The sequence below is a fragment of the Gambusia affinis genome, linkage group LG16, assembly GCF_019740435.1.
Source record: "Gambusia affinis linkage group LG16, SWU_Gaff_1.0, whole genome shotgun sequence".
Taxonomy (NCBI): Eukaryota; Metazoa; Chordata; class Actinopteri; order Cyprinodontiformes; family Poeciliidae; genus Gambusia; species Gambusia affinis.
Window position 1 is genome coordinate 6,004,584 of NC_057883.1, and position 19,890 is coordinate 6,024,473.

General features: G+C 42.3%; 1 protein-coding gene across 4 annotated transcripts in view; it reads right to left on the reverse strand.

Moving 5' to 3' along the window:
• Window positions 1-19,457, reverse strand: part of actn1 (actinin, alpha 1) — a 63,067-nt gene extending 43,610 nt beyond the window's left edge. For all 4 annotated transcript variants that reach the window (XM_044142295.1, XM_044142294.1, XM_044142293.1 and 1 more), the window contains exon 1: window positions 17,303-19,457. In XM_044142295.1, coding sequence (XP_043998230.1) covers window positions 17,303-17,401 — 99 coding nt within the window. In that variant the 5' untranslated portion in view covers window positions 17,402-19,457. The remainder of the gene's footprint in view (window positions 1-17,302) is intronic.
• Window positions 19,458-19,890: the final 433 nt, after the last annotated feature.

The following is a 19,890-nucleotide window of genomic DNA, read 5'->3' on the forward strand; positions in this document are numbered from 1 at the left end:
ATCAATGTTAGAGTGCGTTATATTGAGAAGTCAAAGTGTCGCGGCAGCTCATTCCTCTGCCGAGTTCGCTTAACAAAAGGACGGTTCGCCTGTGAAAATGCCCGGAGAGAACCTGAGACTGGCCGGTCGCCATGGCAACCACAGAAGCCTGCAGACTCTCAAACAAAAGCCCACACCCATGCTTGCATGTTTGGGCAACACGAGTTTAAGAGCACACGCGCACGCACACACACACATACACACACACACAAACACGAGGCACGGCTATTTCATGTGCATCGTTAGCAGGAACCACACAACTTCTGCTTAAATAGAGCTCACAAAGTCTGGCCCTTGATCAAAAATATCAACTCTAGCAAGAAGTAGTAGGCAATATAATTTTCACTTCAGTTTAAGCCCCATTTTGTGCTCCATTAAAATCTGTCATTAGCATCGTTACCACAGAAAATAAAAGGACAAACTTATAAAAGCTTTGTGTTCCAAACAGATGCTAATAGCTGCTCTAGCTAGCCGTTCCGGGTACCCTAAAGTAAATAACTTTCTTGCAATTTTTCTGCGCAATTTTCTTGTTGTATCACAAAATATTTGATCACCAGCTTAGCTAGACTATCACACGTTTTTAGGACATCTTAAAAATAATAACAAACATCTAAAACACGTTTATAGCTGCAAATAAAGTTCCTGTTAATTTCTGGGGGGGGGGTTAATTGTCAAATTTGAAACCTTCTTAATCTTATTTTAGGAATGACAGAAGTTACCAGAGTTATCAGGTTTTGTCTTTCACTCCAATTTATTTTTATTAGTCTATCTTTAAGCAGTTAAATTAAATTAAATGAATGAAATATGAAGATTCTTACTAATGTTAATCTAAATGAAAACCAGACAGCAGCAGCTTTACACATGTAGAGGAACTAATAACTAGATGATGGACAGGAGTGCCTGTGACTATTTTGGATTGGCCAGTTACAGCACACACTGCTTGATGAATAACAATAAAAACAAACAAAAAAAAAAAACATAAAAATATCTAACAGCAGAAAAAGTCACTAGATATATTGCTTATTTGCAAAAAATCTCTTGCTAAACATGGTGATATAACCTTCACACTCATGATGCTACTTCCATATTATAAAAGATGCGCATCATTTATTTATAGATCCTTGTTAGACACGTTTTTCGTATACACCGGCAGACAAGATTACGGCAGCTTTATATCGGAAAACCCAAGTATCCAGTGAGCCTCAGTAATGTTTTATCTTTCCTGTGACGTCTCTATATTTGGTGTGACTGCAAACAAATAGGTTTGTGTCCCGACTGACACATGCCTGACCAGGCTGATAAGAAGATGGGGCCCTTCTTCCGATATTGCAGCACACAAATTGGATGCAAATTTAACTGCAGATGCTATTCAAATTAAAGCAACCAGTCGTTGTGTGAACATCTTCTCGGTTCAGCAGTTTAGTGCAGGACTCCCCGACTGTACAACGGATGCTCTGTCAAGTAAACATCCACAAGCACAAGCTGTGGCTCAGCTTGGACACCATGCATGTGCACAGTACGAAGAATCAACAAATCTTGAAGTCTAAACATAAGAACGTGAGCAACGGCAAAGTGAGAGCAAATGGACAAACGAGAACAAATCTGTCATCAGAACTCAACGACCTGAGTCACGTCTGAGCCGTCAGTGGCAGCAAACCGTCTGACGCGGCCCAGAGTCAGAAACCAGAGCTCATGAGTCAGCTGGAGCTCGGTTTGCCAGAAAACAGCCGTGTGACGCGAAGGCAGCGGCCCGGCTCGCCAGTGGTGCCGGTTTGTGCCGGAGCAGCATTTTCCCCGCTGCTGACTGTCACCTGACTACAGGAAGTGCTGAGCTGGGAGGAGCTACGCTCCACTCGAACAAAGGAGACTTTCAGCAACTCTGCACATCAGCAGGACTGCATGCGTCCAGTAGAGGCTATTGTACTCGTGTTGACCATTACTGTCCAGCTAACATGAGCTTACCACAGGTACATCATGCTTTAAAGCAATTTCTATTGCTATGAAGCCATTTATGTTATTTTATGTCCACTGCATTGATCATTGCATCATTTGAGTTAAAAAACTTTAACTCGTCATTTTAAGTTATTATAAATTGTGACATAATTTTACATTTTTTAGAACATCCATTCTGAAAGCAATATATGGACGACAAGCCAAACCTGGACTGGACTATTTTACACTGCTAAGAGACTCTTTTCAGATAAAGTTTGCGCTTGGTGAAATCTTTGTAATGACGAACCTTTGTTTCCTCAAAATATTACAAAAATTGTCTTATTTATAGTTACAAATTAATGGTAAACAGTAAGACTGTTAAACCAATTTTTGGAAGAAACATAAGTCAAATGTTTAGGGGGAAAAATAGCTACCCCATTTTGAACTAAATTAGCATTTATTAGCATCCTTCTAACGTTAAGTTTTGCTTTCATCATCACTATATTTAAACCAAATGTTCTCCAGTAGGGCTTCCTCAGCTTTTGCACCTCAAAACATAGCAGTTTACAAGAAAAAGTTTACATGTAGCTCTCTGGTTTATTGTTTCGTTTGGAAAGTCAAATAACTTCCCGGTGAGGAGAAAATAGAAAGGACAAAGAAGTTGGTGTGTGTGCATTTTTTCTGTATGTGTTTTGAAACAAAGGTAATTTTCTCATACAGAAGCCGGGAAATTTTCAGAAATACACTGAAAGCCTGCTCCAACGGCCGAAAAAAAAGAAACAAAAAACGAACGAGAATCAGCTGCAGTTCAGCTAATCCGAGGAGAAGTGAAATCTTGAAAGCCACAGCGGCTTGGTTTAGCTTGAGCGAGAAACTTCCCTCAAAGTGCTTATGTCGCATACGTCATGAGTAACCCTCCCTGGAATCGGTCCAAGCTGCTGCCGCGGCTAATCCCCACAATACACTTTAATTCAACACTGATCGCTACACGAGAAAACCTTTTTCCAGAACACCTGTTACATAAAACCTTTATCTGAATGAGTCATTGCACTTACCACAGACCAAGAAGGTAAAAAAAAAAATAAGAAATGGAGTCCGGCGATGAACATCAGTCATTTCTTCCAAACTTGATGAAAATAAGTTCACATGCAGCTTGCATTCTGACATGGGACTAAACATGTCCGGAGCCAAATATATAAATAATTTTTACACAAAAATAACTAAATAAAATAAAATAGAACTGATCTGATAGAAGGCAACAAATAAAGCCAGCCGTAGCGATGGACGGGAATAACTGTTTGGAAATTACGGGATTATAAAAATGAAAACCAGCAAAGACAAAAGTCGAGGCTCTGTTATGTCACTGCACTAGCTACAGGTTTATCAATAAATAGAGGAAGAGAAGAACCCTGGGAGGAAAGCAGAGACATGTGCTGGACCGAGTCCAGCTCCAGGTAGTAGGATTACATCCTCGCTGTGGTCCTTAAGCCACCAGTACAGGCTTTAAGACTTTCAGATTAAAGTAAAATATTCTGGAGTTCAAACAAACATTGGAATAATAATGCACGTCCTGGAACATATCATCGAATTGAGACAAACCAAGTTTGTAGAAAAGCGAATAAATCCCCAGAGTGGTAAAAAGTAAGCAGATGTTAACTATTTAAATACAACAAACTGAAATGCTATCATCACCAGCAGAGCTCAAATCCACATCGGCATTAAACACGCACCTTCCCACAGTTTTTACGTCCATCACTGTTTTGTTTTTGGTTTTATTTTCTGTGAAAACATGCAGAGCTGTAGGGTTTATTCTCATCGCCACAGACGGCATGGTGCTTTGTTGTGCTTCTTAACCTGTTCAGTTCAGCACAGTTTTTAACCTGCCACTGAAATTGTGCAGCTTAGCACAATTTCTGATCAGAAGCATGTGTGCTAGTTGAGCACTTTCATGGGAGATGGAGACGGGTTATTGTTTTCTATGAAGTGGAAATCAGTGAGATAGATACTAAAGGTCAAAAAGCACATGCCCATTTCATGACGTTATGAAATCACAGCGCCAACTAGTGGCCCGGAATGACAACTACAGCCGGGTCAATGTGTCTTAGCCGTGCAGTCTAAACGTGGAACTTTTCCCCTCAATCAACAACCAGACATGCAGGCAGCAGTCTCGTATAGACAGTCTAAATTACTAGTAAAATGTCTTGTCACTCTTGTTTTACAAATGTGTGCTGTAGTTCCATGAGTGTAGCCGTCAGAAAGCGGTAGCTGCAACCCTGACCGTGATGTAAGACTAATAATCCACCAGGAAGCTCATCACAGGAGTCTCTCTCCATGCCAAGGCTTCCAGCTTACACAGCAACAACCAGCAGGCCTGCCTTCCAGTTGCTCGGGGTGACCAGGTATCAGGCTGTCAAGGGGGCGGTACCTGTTGCGGCGTGTAACAGGATCTGCCGTGAGCGCTCACGGGGCTGCCACTGTTTACTGTCAAACATGAGGTGACGTCGAGAGCACGCAGGTCACTGTAGCAGGAAGCCAACAGGGAGAGACGGTACTCTCCGCTCGCTGTACCTGCAGCCGAGTTCACATGTGCAGACGGCATCACACACACCGACATCAGCAGGAGATCCATAGTCGTCACCGACTGAAATTCAGATGATCGACAGTCGTCCCGCTTCACCGCAGCAGAGCAGAGGACCTCTGGCCTCGATTTTTGTCACACCGTTTTCCAAAGAGCCATTAACCCAAACCATGACGGAGCATTACAATCATTCTGAGCTTACAGGAACACACACCGCCACACACTGTGGCTTTAACCACCGACTGTTTACTTGCTCCCGCTTATCTTATTGTGACCACCTAGGCGGGCTGATTCACTGCAGTGAAGCTAACTCCGTCTGAATTAGCTTTAATTGCCCACAGTGCAAATAAACCTGTAAGACACATCCTGTCTACATTGTTCAAATGCTGTGATTGTCCATTTCCGACTCAAAACAAACGAGAAAAATTAAATAAAATAAATTGGCACGCACCACCCTCTGCGCTAACGCAGAAGACTGGCTTCCTGGAGGATTTTAATATGCTCAGTCTGCAAAAAGGCAACCCTTTTTTTGTTGCTGTACCTAAAACCATCTCCACCCACATCTAACAAAACAAAACAAAACAAAACAGAGACAACAGGGAGGCAAGCAAGAGATTTTTGATGAAATATTTCAAGGTTGTGCTTCAGGAAGATCTGAATGATAACACTTCTAGTGCCGTCTGACTTCTGCCACATAAAAATGCCTTTTACCCTCTTTGTCGTTGTCTCGAAAGCTCTTGTGGTTCTAGACTCTCAGCAACAGCAACTGTCATCCAGAGAAGAAGAAGAAGAAACAGTTTCTTCATGTGGAAAGAGATACACCGATAATTTAGTGCAGACAAAGCAGTCGCAGCTTTTAGACAAAAACAAAAACAAAAAAAACAAACAAAAAAAAAAAAAAAAGAGTAAAACAAGTTGAAGAGTTAAGAGTGCCGATGGGATTCCTTATACAGAAAAATAGTTCTTCAGGACACCAGCCGCATAAAGAAGTGTGATCTGTGTCACTACAGTGCAAACCAAAGGCATATTTTCAAAATTTACTGAGACACGTTTATTGAACAAAGTAGCATAGTAGCAATATGAACAGTTTTGGGAGTTTTTAAACATTATTAATTGGAATTTATAGTGAAAACGTTGATTAAAAATCTTATTATGATGAGAAAGTTGATGAGTTAAATGATATGATATAGGCCTAACCCCGGTTGCAATTTTGTAAACTTTTATAATAAGATTATTCTACTTATATTTTTTTTACAGAATAACATATATATATATATATATATATATATATATACACACACATATATATATATATACACACACATATATATATAGAACAGACAAAAACAAGTCAACAATACTTAAGACAAAGGTTGTTTATAAACCTAATACCTTCCCACAAACAATAAGAAAAAATAAAATAAAAATAATAAAAATAAAAAGTTAAATAAATATGAAAGGGGCGTCAGGGGGTCAGTGTACATCATGATAAATATGAACTGAGAAAGAAACCTTAAGTTAAATATTTGTGGCAAGCAATACATCAAGATAATGTGACTAATTTTATACATTTTGAAGTGACAATTAAAGCTGTTATATACTGACAAATCAAGCATGTTGTAAAGGTAACACCCGCAGAGGAAGTGCATTTGGATACATAATACGCCAGGGGTTTGATGGGGTTGCTAAATTATTGACTCCGGGTTGACACGGCGACACGGAGAGGCCTCCTGAAGCCACTTCCTTTGTGCAGAGCCCTGAAAGCTCCTCTGTCTGAGCCTCTTCTTCCACTCACTGCCCCTCTCCTTCGTCTTCCTCCCCCTTCCTGAGCTCCACCCAACCAGCTCCTGAATGGAAAGGTGTGCCGCCTGCCTGCTTTTACCACGGTATCTGTTTACTTAAAGCCTTTCTTTAGAAATAACGGAGCGCACTGCAGCTGCTCCTGCTACCACACTCACCTGTTCACCCACTCTCCAAGTACTGTAAAAACCCCCCCTCCCCATCCCCTTTGCCTTCAAAGAGAGGCTTCTCGGTGAGCCCATGCATTCTCGAGTGCATGTGGTTTGATTAATAGCATTAGCGGTGGAACAACTCGACTACGTCCTTCCCATGTGGTGCAGTAACATTCCTTGGAAACATGCAGACAGATCACCTACAAAGCCCGCCTTTTGGTTTCCACGCTATTGGAAACATGTGACCAGACGTTGTGCAGCGGCTCCAAACATAACCAAGCGCCCCCCAGCCTTTTTATTTTTTTGGGCCCTCTTTTAGCACCAAACCCTCCACAGGAAATGCACCTTGACCCGCCATCTTAAAACGAAGATGTAATCGAAAATCCTCCCGGTCTGAGGTCTTCGTAAATATACAACACGCTCTAATCCATTGTGAGAAAGTGTCACAGTCCAAACCACTTCATCCGACCCTCTGTGAAAACTTCATTAGATGAAATATAGCTGGGCTCCACGTTCACTTCTAAACTTGGAGCCTCTGCCTGAGAACATAAGCAATGCAAGAATTTGCATCAGTGCCCTGGCGTTTAGAGCCGCTCGGATAAGAACGCTCATAATTGCTCACATTTGACTCGTCAAACAGCGGGTTTTTTCTAAAAACTCAGTTTTCACCTTCCTGACACACATAAAGGAGACTCTGTTCCAGGACTGGGAAATTACAGCAACGCCAAATGAAAATGTTGCGACAGAAAAGACAATTAGGAGTTCCCATTTTTGACAGCGTCCTCAATCACTGGAATGTGTAATATCATTAAGAAACAAAAAACAAAAAACAGAGGATCCACACCGGGTCAAGAGACATTTTTCCTAAAATCCCCTTAGTCTTTAGAGAACATCATCTGAGGATAATTAAGATTTATTTTTACTCCACTGCATTCCTCCGTTCTTCATCCCAACATTAAAATGCCGAACTTTGATGGACCATCAATAAAGACACCCGACAGCAAACTAAGTTGGAGACGATATTCCCTTCAGCTTGTGAGGTGAGGGAATTCAGTCCTATTCAAAGGTCTTGTGAAATTACTCTCCCCATCTTTTCAACTCAGAAGCAGAACAAACCCCTCCAGAACAGACAGGGTGGGATTATGTAACAGGGATTAGACACAGGTCACAGTGTCTTTTGCTTTACCACATACCATCCACCGGTTTCAAGTCTTTCCAGAAATACACACAGGATTTGGCTGACGACCAAAGTTGTCCTATTTTCAGCTTGATAGACCCTGATGGATGGAGATTCTCAAATCGGACCTTTTTCAAACCAGTAAAGGCAACTTACTAATAACCATCAGGTCGCCGTGACAATCGGACTTTGGTATTGAGAGAAGGAGGAAGAACAGGGAGGTAAAACAGAGAGACAGAAAACATCAAGACATTTCTGTGATTAGGTCTGGTTGAGATGGATCGAGAGAGAGCAACACTTCCAGCAGACAACAAAAAGGCTGAAAGGTTACAGCAAAGTTGGTCCCTTTTGTTCTTGTGAACATTCAACCCCCTGCCTGTAATGGAACAAACAAGTTTGGAAATGCTGGTAACATTTTGGAAATATAAGTTCAGGTAAGGGAGACCTGCTGTTAGCAGAGCTAGTTGCTAATTCAAGATGCTAATCAAACCGTTTTTTTCTACAACTGTTCTCTTTGGGCGTTTCCACACTAGACAGTCCAGTAGACTGTGTTCAATTGGGGACCAAAACGTACAGCTGGTACGGTTAGCTTTCACACTGCACTGTGTAAAACGATCCAAACCCTTCGAAAAACCTGTTCTCCTCCTCACCTAGAACTACTGAAGGAAATTACACAAATACTTAAGAAGACAGTGAGCGCAAAATGTAATCAAAAAAAATGGAGTGGTGTCAGATATTTGTAGGATTTAATTTTTGCCCTCGGTGGCAAACCACGACCCATTTGTCCCGCTAGCGCTAGACTCGCTTTTGATTTGGTGACATTTATCAACCAAAGGTTTGTAGACGCCAGAGTTCGCCTTTTTGGTCCACATCAGTTCGATTCACACGAACCAAACTTTCTAGACAAACAAACTAGAGTTTGATTAAAGCAGTCTAAACAAGGCTGGCGTGAACGAATCGTTAAACAGAGTGGGACGCTTCCGCTGCAAAACTATGAATAGCTAAAGATCACAGAAAGGATAGAAATATGTTTTTACAACTGTTTATACATCGTTTTAATTTAAATGAGCTCAAACTGCTGTTGCGTCTCCACTGAATTTGTCTAGTCAAACAGAGAAGCCTTGACCATGTCTACACAGAATCAGCTACAATATCAAAGCTCTCCACAAGAGAGCTTTGTGGATCATTTCAAGCTTTCGGGTTGTTTGGAGTCAACTGACAGCCGTTCTGCGTCCTCAAAGAAATATTTATCCAACCCCATACACATAAAACTTCCTGCTATGACTTGAGCAGATGCTCAACGGAGTCAGCAAGAGTGTCAGAAAGTATTTCAGTAAACTTGGGAGTCTGGCTGAAGTATTTCTCAGTCAGACGATACAAGCACTCGGCTAAAAGAGCAGTCTGAGCTATCGTGAACGATCTGAAGGCCAGACGGGTCACATACTTAACGTTTTCCAGGGAGAGACTAGATCCAATGCAACAGATACAATAAAAATGTGATAACATTTATATTTTGATGATGATGATAATAAAAAAAAATAAAACATGAGTTCTCACGGTAATAAAATATAAGCTTCACACACATTGCATAGGTTTGAGACTCTTATTTATAAGTACGGGAGGAAGTAGTTCTTGATTTGCAGCGCTGAGCTGACAGAGTTCATGAAGATTGGTCATTGAGCATCCAGGGTTCAATTTCCAACATCAAGACCACCGTTGCACAGCTGCCCCGTCTCTCTCGGCCAAGTTCCTGATTGGTAAGGGTCACTAGCGCCACAAAAAGGTTGAAAAAGAGAGAACTGAAGACGATGCACCCCATTAAATCATCCATATGGCAGCTTTTTTGGGTATTGATGACAAAATGGCAAAATACAATTTATTTGGAAGGATGCTAGTGGCTAATCGTTAGCTGCTAACACTACTGAAGTTGGCATCTGCTTTGTAGCTTGGAGAACTAAAGCGACATGTCACAATCTGAGAATTAGGAAGTGTTTCTTACTTGGTGAAAACCCCCCAAAAGGAAGCAATTACAAAGTCTTTTTGTGTTGGGGCTTCTTTAGAAAAAGACAAAAAAATTGACTAAATGCACTTTTGTGCGGACCACTGAAAGCACTTTAAGAGTGGCAAAGATTTGACCAACACAAGCAGTTCATAAGCTGCAGCAAACATGTTTGAAACGGCTGCCAAACATCCTGCTCTTGTGTCTCAGAATAACCTAAAATTTCAGAAATGATGCACCTGTATTTTAAGTGAGAGTAAATTTCAGATCTAGCATGATCAGTTTTCTATAACAGTGTAGATGTTTAACACAAAACGCTTTTTAAAACTTGTGGCTGCAAAAATGTAATCATATTTGGATTTTCAATTAAGGCTACAAGCAAATTACTAAATATTCTATTTTCCACCTCCTTTGTTTTTCTTAGTATTTTTGTTTTTGCTAAAAGTCAACGAGTAACTGCGACAAGATATTGCGATTTTCATTATGGACTAAATCAAGCTGACATACTTTGACTTTAAATACTGTGCGTCTTGTGGGGACACTTTTAGATTTGAAAAACAATTTTGAGGTAGCTATATAGCTAAATGTTAAAATCAGCTGTATGACAGGAGCAACTGCATTGACTCTTCACATATGAACTTTTAAGTCTCTTGCCTGCTGACATTTGTATGATCACAGTTGGTTTTCAGGTACAAAACACAACTCTTTCTAAAAAGGCAAATTAATGCTGCGTCACTCCTGCAGTTTCACTGCCATTTCGACGCTTATCTGTTGTAAAAAAAAACAAAAAAACAAGGTTTTCAAAAGACGAACTGGGGGGAGTTTGATGACAGGAAGCACGCAGCGAGGCGGCCAGAGCTGACATTACACATCCTATTATGCAATCTAGCAAACAGATGCCGCTGTGGGACAAAACATGCAACTCCTTTTGGCTCTTTTACTAGAGCTGAGGCGTCATACGCAGTCACTCATGTGCTGAGTCAGTTTCCTGGACACTGATAATGTAATTTCAACATTCCTGAACATGAGGAAACTAAAACCCAGCTCTCTTTTTTATCTATAACCTTGTTTTTTTTTTGTTTTTGTTTTTTTCATATCTATCTGATTTCTTAAAAATAGCTGCCATTAGGTTTCGGAGTTTGTTTTTTTAAATTATTATTATTTCTATTTACGGTCCAAATTTATTCAGTGCTGGATTAAAAATTACCCACTTTCATAGTAATTACTTAGAATAATGCAATACAGGTTGTAAATCCTAATATTTTAATACAGAAAAGAAGCAATTGTTCCCACTGTTGTAAAAGAAGAAATTAATATACTGATTGCAAAAATTACAAGGTCCAGAATATTACCAGAGTTTATTTCAGCTGGTTAGTTAGTTGGGCAATCTGCTCCGATCCCCAGCCTGCAGTTCGCTGCCTTACAGACATGGCCTTAGCAGCTGAAATATTTCAAACATTCAAGTTTGCTCTTCATTCTAACCTTTTAACTGGATACAAAATAGTAATGAAAAGCTCATAGCACGCCAGGCCAGACTTTATAAAAACTGTTTCCCACTCTTGCAGACTTTCTTGATGTAAATTGTAGCTGTACTAGCAGCCTCCGCTCCAGACGAGTTTAGCAACGGGGACATCAGCTTATTTTGGGGGGCCAAATTAAACAGTGTAGCAATAATAACATTACTAGATTAAAAGAAAAGAGTACAGAGGAGTAAAACTACTCTTATAAAAACCTTTTTTCCCCAAAAAAGAGACTCAATGTAACAAGTACTACTCACTTTTGAACACAGAGAACCTCATTAGCCTACAGGCTACTTGTTAACAAGCTTAAGGAGATGTATTGGTATTAGCTAGTCATCTCTTAGCTAACATTACCTGCATCCAGCAGCATTACTCAACTCAGTCTGTTAGTTTGGGAATAAATCTGTACAAAGTACGTTGCGTTTCGCTGGTTTGCTGCCATGATTCTAACACACCCGAGTATCTCTGCACAGCAGCAGCAGATTGGGTAAACCCAGCCAGAGCGTCTTAGCACTGATGTCGCGTTTAAAGGCGGCTCGGAAAAACGGGTTACTAACAAGTAACCTTTACTTTCCTGTCAAGTAAACTTTACTGTGACCCAGCTGTTCCCAGCTGACCAGCAGTCCACAGTGGGGCATCACTGTGTTACTCTGTGCTTTATACAGCCTCTGGGGGATCCTGCTACTTCCTCTTGCTTCTTATTAAAACCACTTCCAAACTGGAGGAATAGTGGGACGGAAAACGTTAGCAAGTTGACAACAGTAACTCTTTAAAACTTGGCAGCAGCCTGCTTCGTTTCCCGTAAAAAGGACAATGTTGATAAAAGTTGTAAAATTCCAAAAGAGCTACTTTGAAACATTTTTCACAAAAAAATGTTAAATGTAAAACTGTTATTCCTCCAGAGGCAGTCCTGATCGTTCCTGTCTCTGCCTGTGGGGTCAGGATATATTTGACCTTTGGGTATTGACCAAACAGCCTGATCGTTTTCAGCAAAATCTTCTGCTGTCCTCCTATTTCTTGTTCTTCTTCTTTTCTGAAAGGATACAGTGTGAACTTGTGAAGTCAGCCGCTCTTATCTCAGACCTGACTCGCAGCCCGAGTTGGGAGACGTCAGCGCGGATTCATTGGGAGGGTTTGGAAAGTCAGGGTAAGGGTGTGGGAGATGGGAAGTAGGAGGCGGGAAGCTTACAGGCAGCGACGGTCCAAGGTACTGCAAACTCATGTCCTTATAAGGAGAAACCCAGGCAAATTAGCAGCAGTGGTTAACACCTGAACTCTTCCCGTCAGCTGGAAAAAGGCTGAAAAAAGAAAAGAAGATTGAACCCTGCAGCGGTAAGATGAAGATGATGATACATACGGTCATAAAATGTGTTAGCCTGCTTAGAGATTGCTTCTGTTCTTACTTTCCTGAGAAGAAGCGGCAAATCAAACCAATTTAAACAGGCAACAAAATGTGAGTAAGTCCAAAAATGCAGTTTTGAACTTATTTTATTCAAAAATATGTCAAACCTCCTTGTTAAATTGCGATTAAGTTGCTATGAAGCACTTTTTTTTCCTTTTTTTTTTTACACTAGCAACACCCAGAACTTATTACTGCCAGACATGCAGAAACAACAGAACCTCACTGACAATGTGAAGCAGGACATAAGAGGTCAACAAGCAACAGGGTGCCACAAGCTAGAAAAATCTATTGACTTCTATAAGGAAAAAAGGTTTTAAGAGGCTTCAGGGCACATTGAGAGCAATTATTCATGAAAGAAGAAAACACAGAGCTGAACCTTCACAGGAAAGGCTGGCCTGCCAAGGTTATCTAAGATCCCATCGACGATTCGTCTAGTCACAGGTGTCAAACTCCAGTCCTCGAGGGCCACTGTCCTGCAGGTTTTAGATGTGCCACAGGTACAAAACACTGGAATAAATGGCTCAATCACCTCCTCCTTGTGTAGATCAGTTCTCCAGAACCTTAATGAACTAATTATTCCATTCAGGTGTGGTGTGGCATATCTAAAAGTTGCAGGACTGCGGCCCTTGAGGACTGGAGTTTGACACTCCTGGTCTAGAAGATCAGGAAAGTACCAGTGACAACAAAACCGCTGCAGACCTCGGTTAAACTCAGTGTTAACGATGCAACAGAAAGGCAGAAACAGCATCCATGGGAAAGTTTCAACGTGAAAACCACTGGTGACCAAAAACAACAAAGAGCCCGTCTAAGACCTCCATCTTTGAGAAAACATTGTGATGACACGCAACTGGAGCTTTGTGGAAAGAGGAGGACATCATTTCAGGAAAAGAAGATCAGACCATCAGTCAAGCTTGGTGGTGGTGGTTTGATAGCCTGGCAGCTTAGTTGCTTCAGGACCTGGACGTCTAGCCGTAGCCAACAGAACCAGTAATTCTTCTGTCAAATAAGAGACTCTCTACCCATTAGTATGTGAAATTAAGCTCTAGTCCACTTAGGTGACGCAGCAGCTCAATGATCCACAGTCTGCAACATGACCAGAAACAGGCCATGCAGAGCTGCCATACACAATTCATTATTTCTTATCACATAGGGCTAGGTGGGTTTGAATTTATTTTCTCCTTGATGAATCAGTCAGTAAATCATTTAGACTAAATATCAATGACGCTAATACGCATTTTAGCAAAACATGTAAAGGTTGTGGCTTTAAAGTCGGAGCGTAGGTGGGGTCTGCAAAGACATTAAGATCGGGAGATAAGAGGATGCCAGCGCCTTTATTCCTGCACGGCAGGTTGGGACTTGAATGGAACACAAAATATTTAAGCACACTCTGACATGTTGGGGTTTTGTGCAAGAAAATTGCAGAAGCAGGGCCTGGCTGAACATCCACACCTCTCCGACATTCACTTCCCCCATTTCAGCAAAGTCTCTAACTGCATTAGACGTGGTCAGGGCTGCTCTGGTTGTAAACCGTCCGCTGTCTCCTCATCGACCTCAAAAGGTTTTCTTCAGGCGAAGCGGAACTGAGCTAACTTCAGCTACGTTTGATTACAGATTGTCCCTCTGTACTTCTCTTATCTGTTCTTGTGCTAAAGATTTTCAGGTTATCTGTTGCAAGGCTTACTGCCAAAGCCTGGAAGGAATTTAAGTGGTTTGTGTTTCAGCGTGCATCCCTCTCAGCCTGTAATTGTGCGTATGGTCGAATCTCAACATAACCGCTTTATCGTCGCGGAGCGGATGACTGAAACATTCCTGCTTTCTGATGGATGATTAGATCGGTGAGGGTCATGCAGGCGCAGAAATATGCAGGTCCGCACAGGAGAAGGTATTTCTCCACGACAATTAACCAATCGCTACAACCAAAGTATGCACAACACCATCTCCGAAACTATGGCATTTTGAGCCTTAAAGATGCACTATGGGTGCCCCAGTTGCAACTCTCGTCAGCCAGGGACAAGAAGCCGAGGCTACAATTCACCCAGGCTCACCAGAACTTCACACTAACAGACTGGAAAAACAACGTCTTGTCCGATGAGTGTCAATTGTAGCTTTGAAATCCAGATTATGGGGTCAGAATCTGGTACGAACATAAAAGCAGGAGCAAAAGATCGCTATCAGGAGGCCCTGATGTAAAATTTGCTCCCGATACCTTGAACAGGAGCTTCAAAATATGTTACAAGCTACAAGTAACATCAAACCAACAGACATGCTGTGTTAGCCTAGTGAAGCTGTGTTTGCAAAGTCAGAGATGTCTTTAAAAACAAAATAATAAAGCTGCAAGGATTTCAGGTGACATGTTGGGAGAATATTCCAGAATTCTCGGTTAAGAAGCTTTCTTAACCGAGTCAACATCATAGTATATCAGAAGCGTCCACTGGGGTGAAGTATCTGTCAATATTTAGCAGTACAAGAAAGTGAGAAAATAAGTGTCTTACTGCTGAAATGAAGTGGGTTATTTCACTGCAGTGTAAGGATACAGTTTCCAATCTTATGGTTGGTTTTCATCATTTCATTAGCTATTTATTAATGGTGGACGATAACAAATCCCTACGTAATTAATTAAAGCCTTGAAAAGCCATGAAAGTTTGTTGATTTTATTTTTAAATCAAAGGTTCTACGGCCAGTTGGACTTTTACTGAGGCGGGATCAACCCAATGTGGCATCATCCTAGTTCAACATCAAATGTTGGGCACTAGTGCTCATCACAAAAAGGAATGTTTTTCTGTCACCCAATCAATGGAGTGTGTTGTGTGACGTCATTAGCTCCATCCCGACTGTACTGCTGTGCTTTGCATCTACAACTCAAGGAAACCCAGGAATGGTGCGGTTACAGGTCAGCTGTACAGGCCACATTTACAATAAAAACAGGCAAAACAGCACAGGGAAGCCATCCACTAGCACAACAGTATGTATCTGGTTATGTATGCTAGCCAAATAAAAAACAGCCCTTGGTTCTACACTTTGCTTCGTACAGATGGTCCGAACCGTCTGTACCAGCCTCCGGGCTTTTGCTTCCCAGAGGCGTGGACTCTGTTTAGGTTTTAACTTGTACCCCATCAGCAACGTTTGGCTGTGTCGTATTCAAACCGCCAGTTCGACACTTAGCAGAAATGACCTACACCATGAACAGCATCCTCCTCTACCGCGAAGAGAGATGTGCCGAGCTGAACAAAGTGGCTGTTAATGTTACGGCCTCGTTCACTTCATACAACGGACATACAAAGGAACTACAATTCCACAGACTACAACTCCAAAAGGAACTGTAGTCTGTCCGTGATGCCGCCGATAATCAACGCCATCATTCACAACTTCTTCTGTTCGCCGATTGGCCCGGTTGAAAATCTAATGGGAGAAATCCAGCTCAATGGGAGAAACCCCAGCTGAGAACTGAAGAGAGATGAGAATAAATTGCATGGGAAAGGAATGGACATGTATGCGGTCATGTATGCACAACGGATGCATGATGATGTGATGCTATCTGAGGAATGTCCAACATTCCCCCCAAAAAAATTAAAAAAGATAAAGTGGTGCTTTTACATAAAATTCTGCTCAGGGCCGCATGTCATGTAGGACCGCCTCTGTATTTCAGGTGATCCTACTCCAGCTCCATCGCTTCAATGAAAGAGAGGATGTCCACCTGATGCACCACCTTTATCCCTCTCACTTCCCACTGCATTTGCTCTCAGGACCGGTAGCAGCCTGCCGATGACATAATCCAGGAAACTGGGAGCCGTGAGCTACCACTGAGCAAAAAGAAGAGAGAGAAAAAAAGGAAAAAGAAAGTTGGGGAAAAGTTTTTCCAAGTGCAGCGAGAGGGGCCGATTATTACCATTTTTGGGCACGCTCGCTCCCATGCAAGCCCAGCCCAAACCGCGACGCTTACTCAGATTCCACAGCGTTTTTCCTTCTACCCCCTTTTTTTTTCTCAAAGCGGAGGAAAAGTATGTAACACCCCCTTCTCGAAACAGACCATTCATATCATACCCCTGTGTTAAGAGTGGAAAAGGACGCGGGGCGGGGAGGGGGAGCAGCAGCTGTGAGGCGCGTGGGGAAAAGAGTTGCGACAATATATGGACGTCAAAAGCACAACAGAGAGTGGAGCGCTTTTAGAAAAGAAAATTACTTCTAAGCGACTCGAGTTGAATTTGAAATTAGGTTTTCCACAAAGGCGCGCGCACGGTTGTTAATCCTGGCCTAATCCAAGTCGCATCATAAACCAGATGACAGGAGGTGGCCAGTCCAACGCGTGGCTGACATCTGTTGCGCCCACCGCAGCCCGGCTCACCTCCCCTCTGCTCCCAGCAAACCCGAACGGGCCGGTGGGCCTCCCTGCTGAAGGATGCTGCTTCCGGGACACATTTTAATCTTCCAGGAAGAGGGAGAAAAGTTTAGGAGTAAGAAGCCCAATCGATAAGGTCTCGCAGGTGGGGTTTTTTTTGTGTGTGTGTTTTTTAAAGAGGCCCATAATTAAACTGTTGCCCACTTTGAGTGACCCTGAGGAGGAAATGTGCCCGCACTGCTGCGTGGCAACAACATTACCGCCTCTTATTGTGACTAGCAGCAGAGCAGACGGCATACATAAAACCCTTCGCTTCCGCAGCGGAGGCACCGGGAAGTCGGTCGGTCTGTCGGTCGGTCGGGCTCACCTTTCTCTGCTGTTTCTCCCAGGCTGGGTCCAGGAGCATATCCCGGTCCCAGTCATCTTCCTGGTGCATGTAGTCGTTCTCTCCGTCATAGTGTTCCATACTATCTGAACGCTGGCTGGATGCGGTCGCTCTCTGGTTGCGTCCCAGCGGGGCGAGGTGATGTTTTCGCTGCGGCTGTACGGGCTACTCTCCTCGGTGTGTGTGGATGAAATTAACGGTCCAACCCCCGGCTTCCCGCTCTCTCTCTTTTCTTTCTATCTCTCTCTCTCTCTCCTTTTGTCTCCCACCCCTCCAACTCTGCCTCTGTCTCTATCTGCTCTCCGTGTTCCCCTCCTAGCAGGAGCAGCCCGCTGGAAGCTGTAGGCAGGTCTTGTATCGAAGGAGCGACAGACGCAAAAACTTTGCCTCAGCCAAATTGGGATCAATAACTGGCTGCTGTAATCTGATTGGACGACGCTCGGGACGGAACCCGCCCTCCGGTCTTCCATTGGATGCCGTGGCTGTCAGCGGCCAGGCTTTATGTCCAAGGTTGCATGCACAGGTTGAGCCAAACGTAAGACTTTGTTGAGCTTTGACAAAATTAACGGTGTCGATTTTTATACGAACATTGACTAAAAGTCTCGCCGTTGACCCTCTGCAGCAGCTAACGCGGCGGACAGAAATGTTTGTAACACCGGACAGTGGCGGTCCTTGAGTTAATGGGGTCCCGAGTGAGCCCTCCCCACCTTTTCCTTCTGTTTCTTGTTTTTCACAGGATTCCTACATAGTGTGGACGAGCGTGGGATTGAATTTCCCCCCTATTTTTCAGGTCTGAAAATGAAGAGAAAGGAGAGCATGAAACGTGTTTGCATTTTTTCTTCTGCCATTCCTCCTGTCCTTTCCTTCTACTGTTTGTTTCCTCTCTTCTTTGCGTTTCTCCATCCTTTCTTCTTTTCTTACACGTCCTTTCATATCCACTTTCTTTCTGTTTTCTTCCTTGCCTCTATCTTTTTCTCACTTCCCGTGTGCCTAATTCCTTGCCTCATTCCTTCCCCCCTTAATTTTTTTCTGACTTATTCGGCTGTGTCTTTCCTTACATCCTATTTCTTCCCATTTTCTATCCTCCATTTTGTCCTTTTTTCCTTTCCTTGTCTTTATCTCTATCTTTTTCTCACTTCCTGTGTCTCATTCCTTGGGTCTTTTCTTTTGTTAATTTCCTTGTCAGTTGCTTGTTATTATGCACGATATGTGAAAAGCTAAAACATTTACTTCCTTGGGCAGCATCGTCTATGTCAGGCATGTCAGGCAGACTCTCCGTCCACCATGCTGCTTATCTTATTGGCATGCAAAGTCTGAATTTGCAACAGCTGGAAACAAGAACAGCATTCTATGCTTCACTGTGTAATATCATTTTTTGCACAAACTGATATTGCAACGATCGGGACGTGAGTCAGCCTGGTGCCAAAACCCATCACAATGGAGCTGTTGCGTTTTCATTTAAACACTAACAAAACTCAAACTGCTTTCAAAACTCTGCGTTCAATGAAGATCTGGTACAGCAACAGTCTTTGCACATCTAGAGACTAAAACATTTGTGAACTATCAATGTTGTGACCTTTAAACATCTAAAATTATTTTCAATCCAGAAGATTGACTGATTAAATGCCCCCCTTTTTCAGATTCTTGTTTGGGAAACAAGAATTTTCTTTCAATTATGCAAAGATCCGCAATTTTGTGTTGGTTCAAAAGATCCGATTCTCCCAGAACGCCTCCAGTTTTTGGTTGCACCACAACAAAACGCGACAACACTTATTGGAGGGACTTTATGTCTCCACTGGTGGCAGCTGCTTTGTCAGACGATTGCTAATTATAAAGTTTGCAATTTTGTTCTTCACATTAAAAAAAAGAAGAAAAAGAAACAGATAATTTTAGTCTGTAGTTTTTAAAATATAGATATGCGACTTTGAAGAAAAATAAACAAAGACCCCTGGTCGATCTCAACTTCCATCCACATTTCTTAAGTGGAAATTTCACAACAACGGCATAAATCTAAAAGCATTACGGCCAAACGTAAAAATATCATTTACACTGATGTTCTTTATGCTTAATAAATATTAGAAACGTCACCTAAGAAATCTAAAATGGACATGGATTTGAATGAATAGCCTAAAAAAAAAAAAACCCTGAAATGCGCCAAAACAAATAGAAGCTAAAAGCCACCGTGGGACTGTTTCATTCTTATCTTCTTCTACTGTAAAGGTGGAAGGAAGTTGTTGTTTTTTACAGATGTGAAGTCAAGAGGTTTTGCTCTCACAACCCACCAGTGAGCAACGCCGCTATATGAAAGCAGAAAGGTCTGTCAAACATCAGCAACTGTAAGCATGTGGAGAGATGGCCAAGTCCGTCTGCCTTGTAAGGTAAGCTCACTCTTCCTCTTTATGTCTCCCTCTCCCTCTTTTACACACACACACACACACACGCACGCACACACACGCACACGCACAGGATAGCCCTGACAGGAGAAAGTGGAGCTCTTCCATATATGGACAAACTTCCAGTGGTGAGTGTTTGGGAAAGTGATGTCACGGGAAAGGGGAGCAGACTGCCAG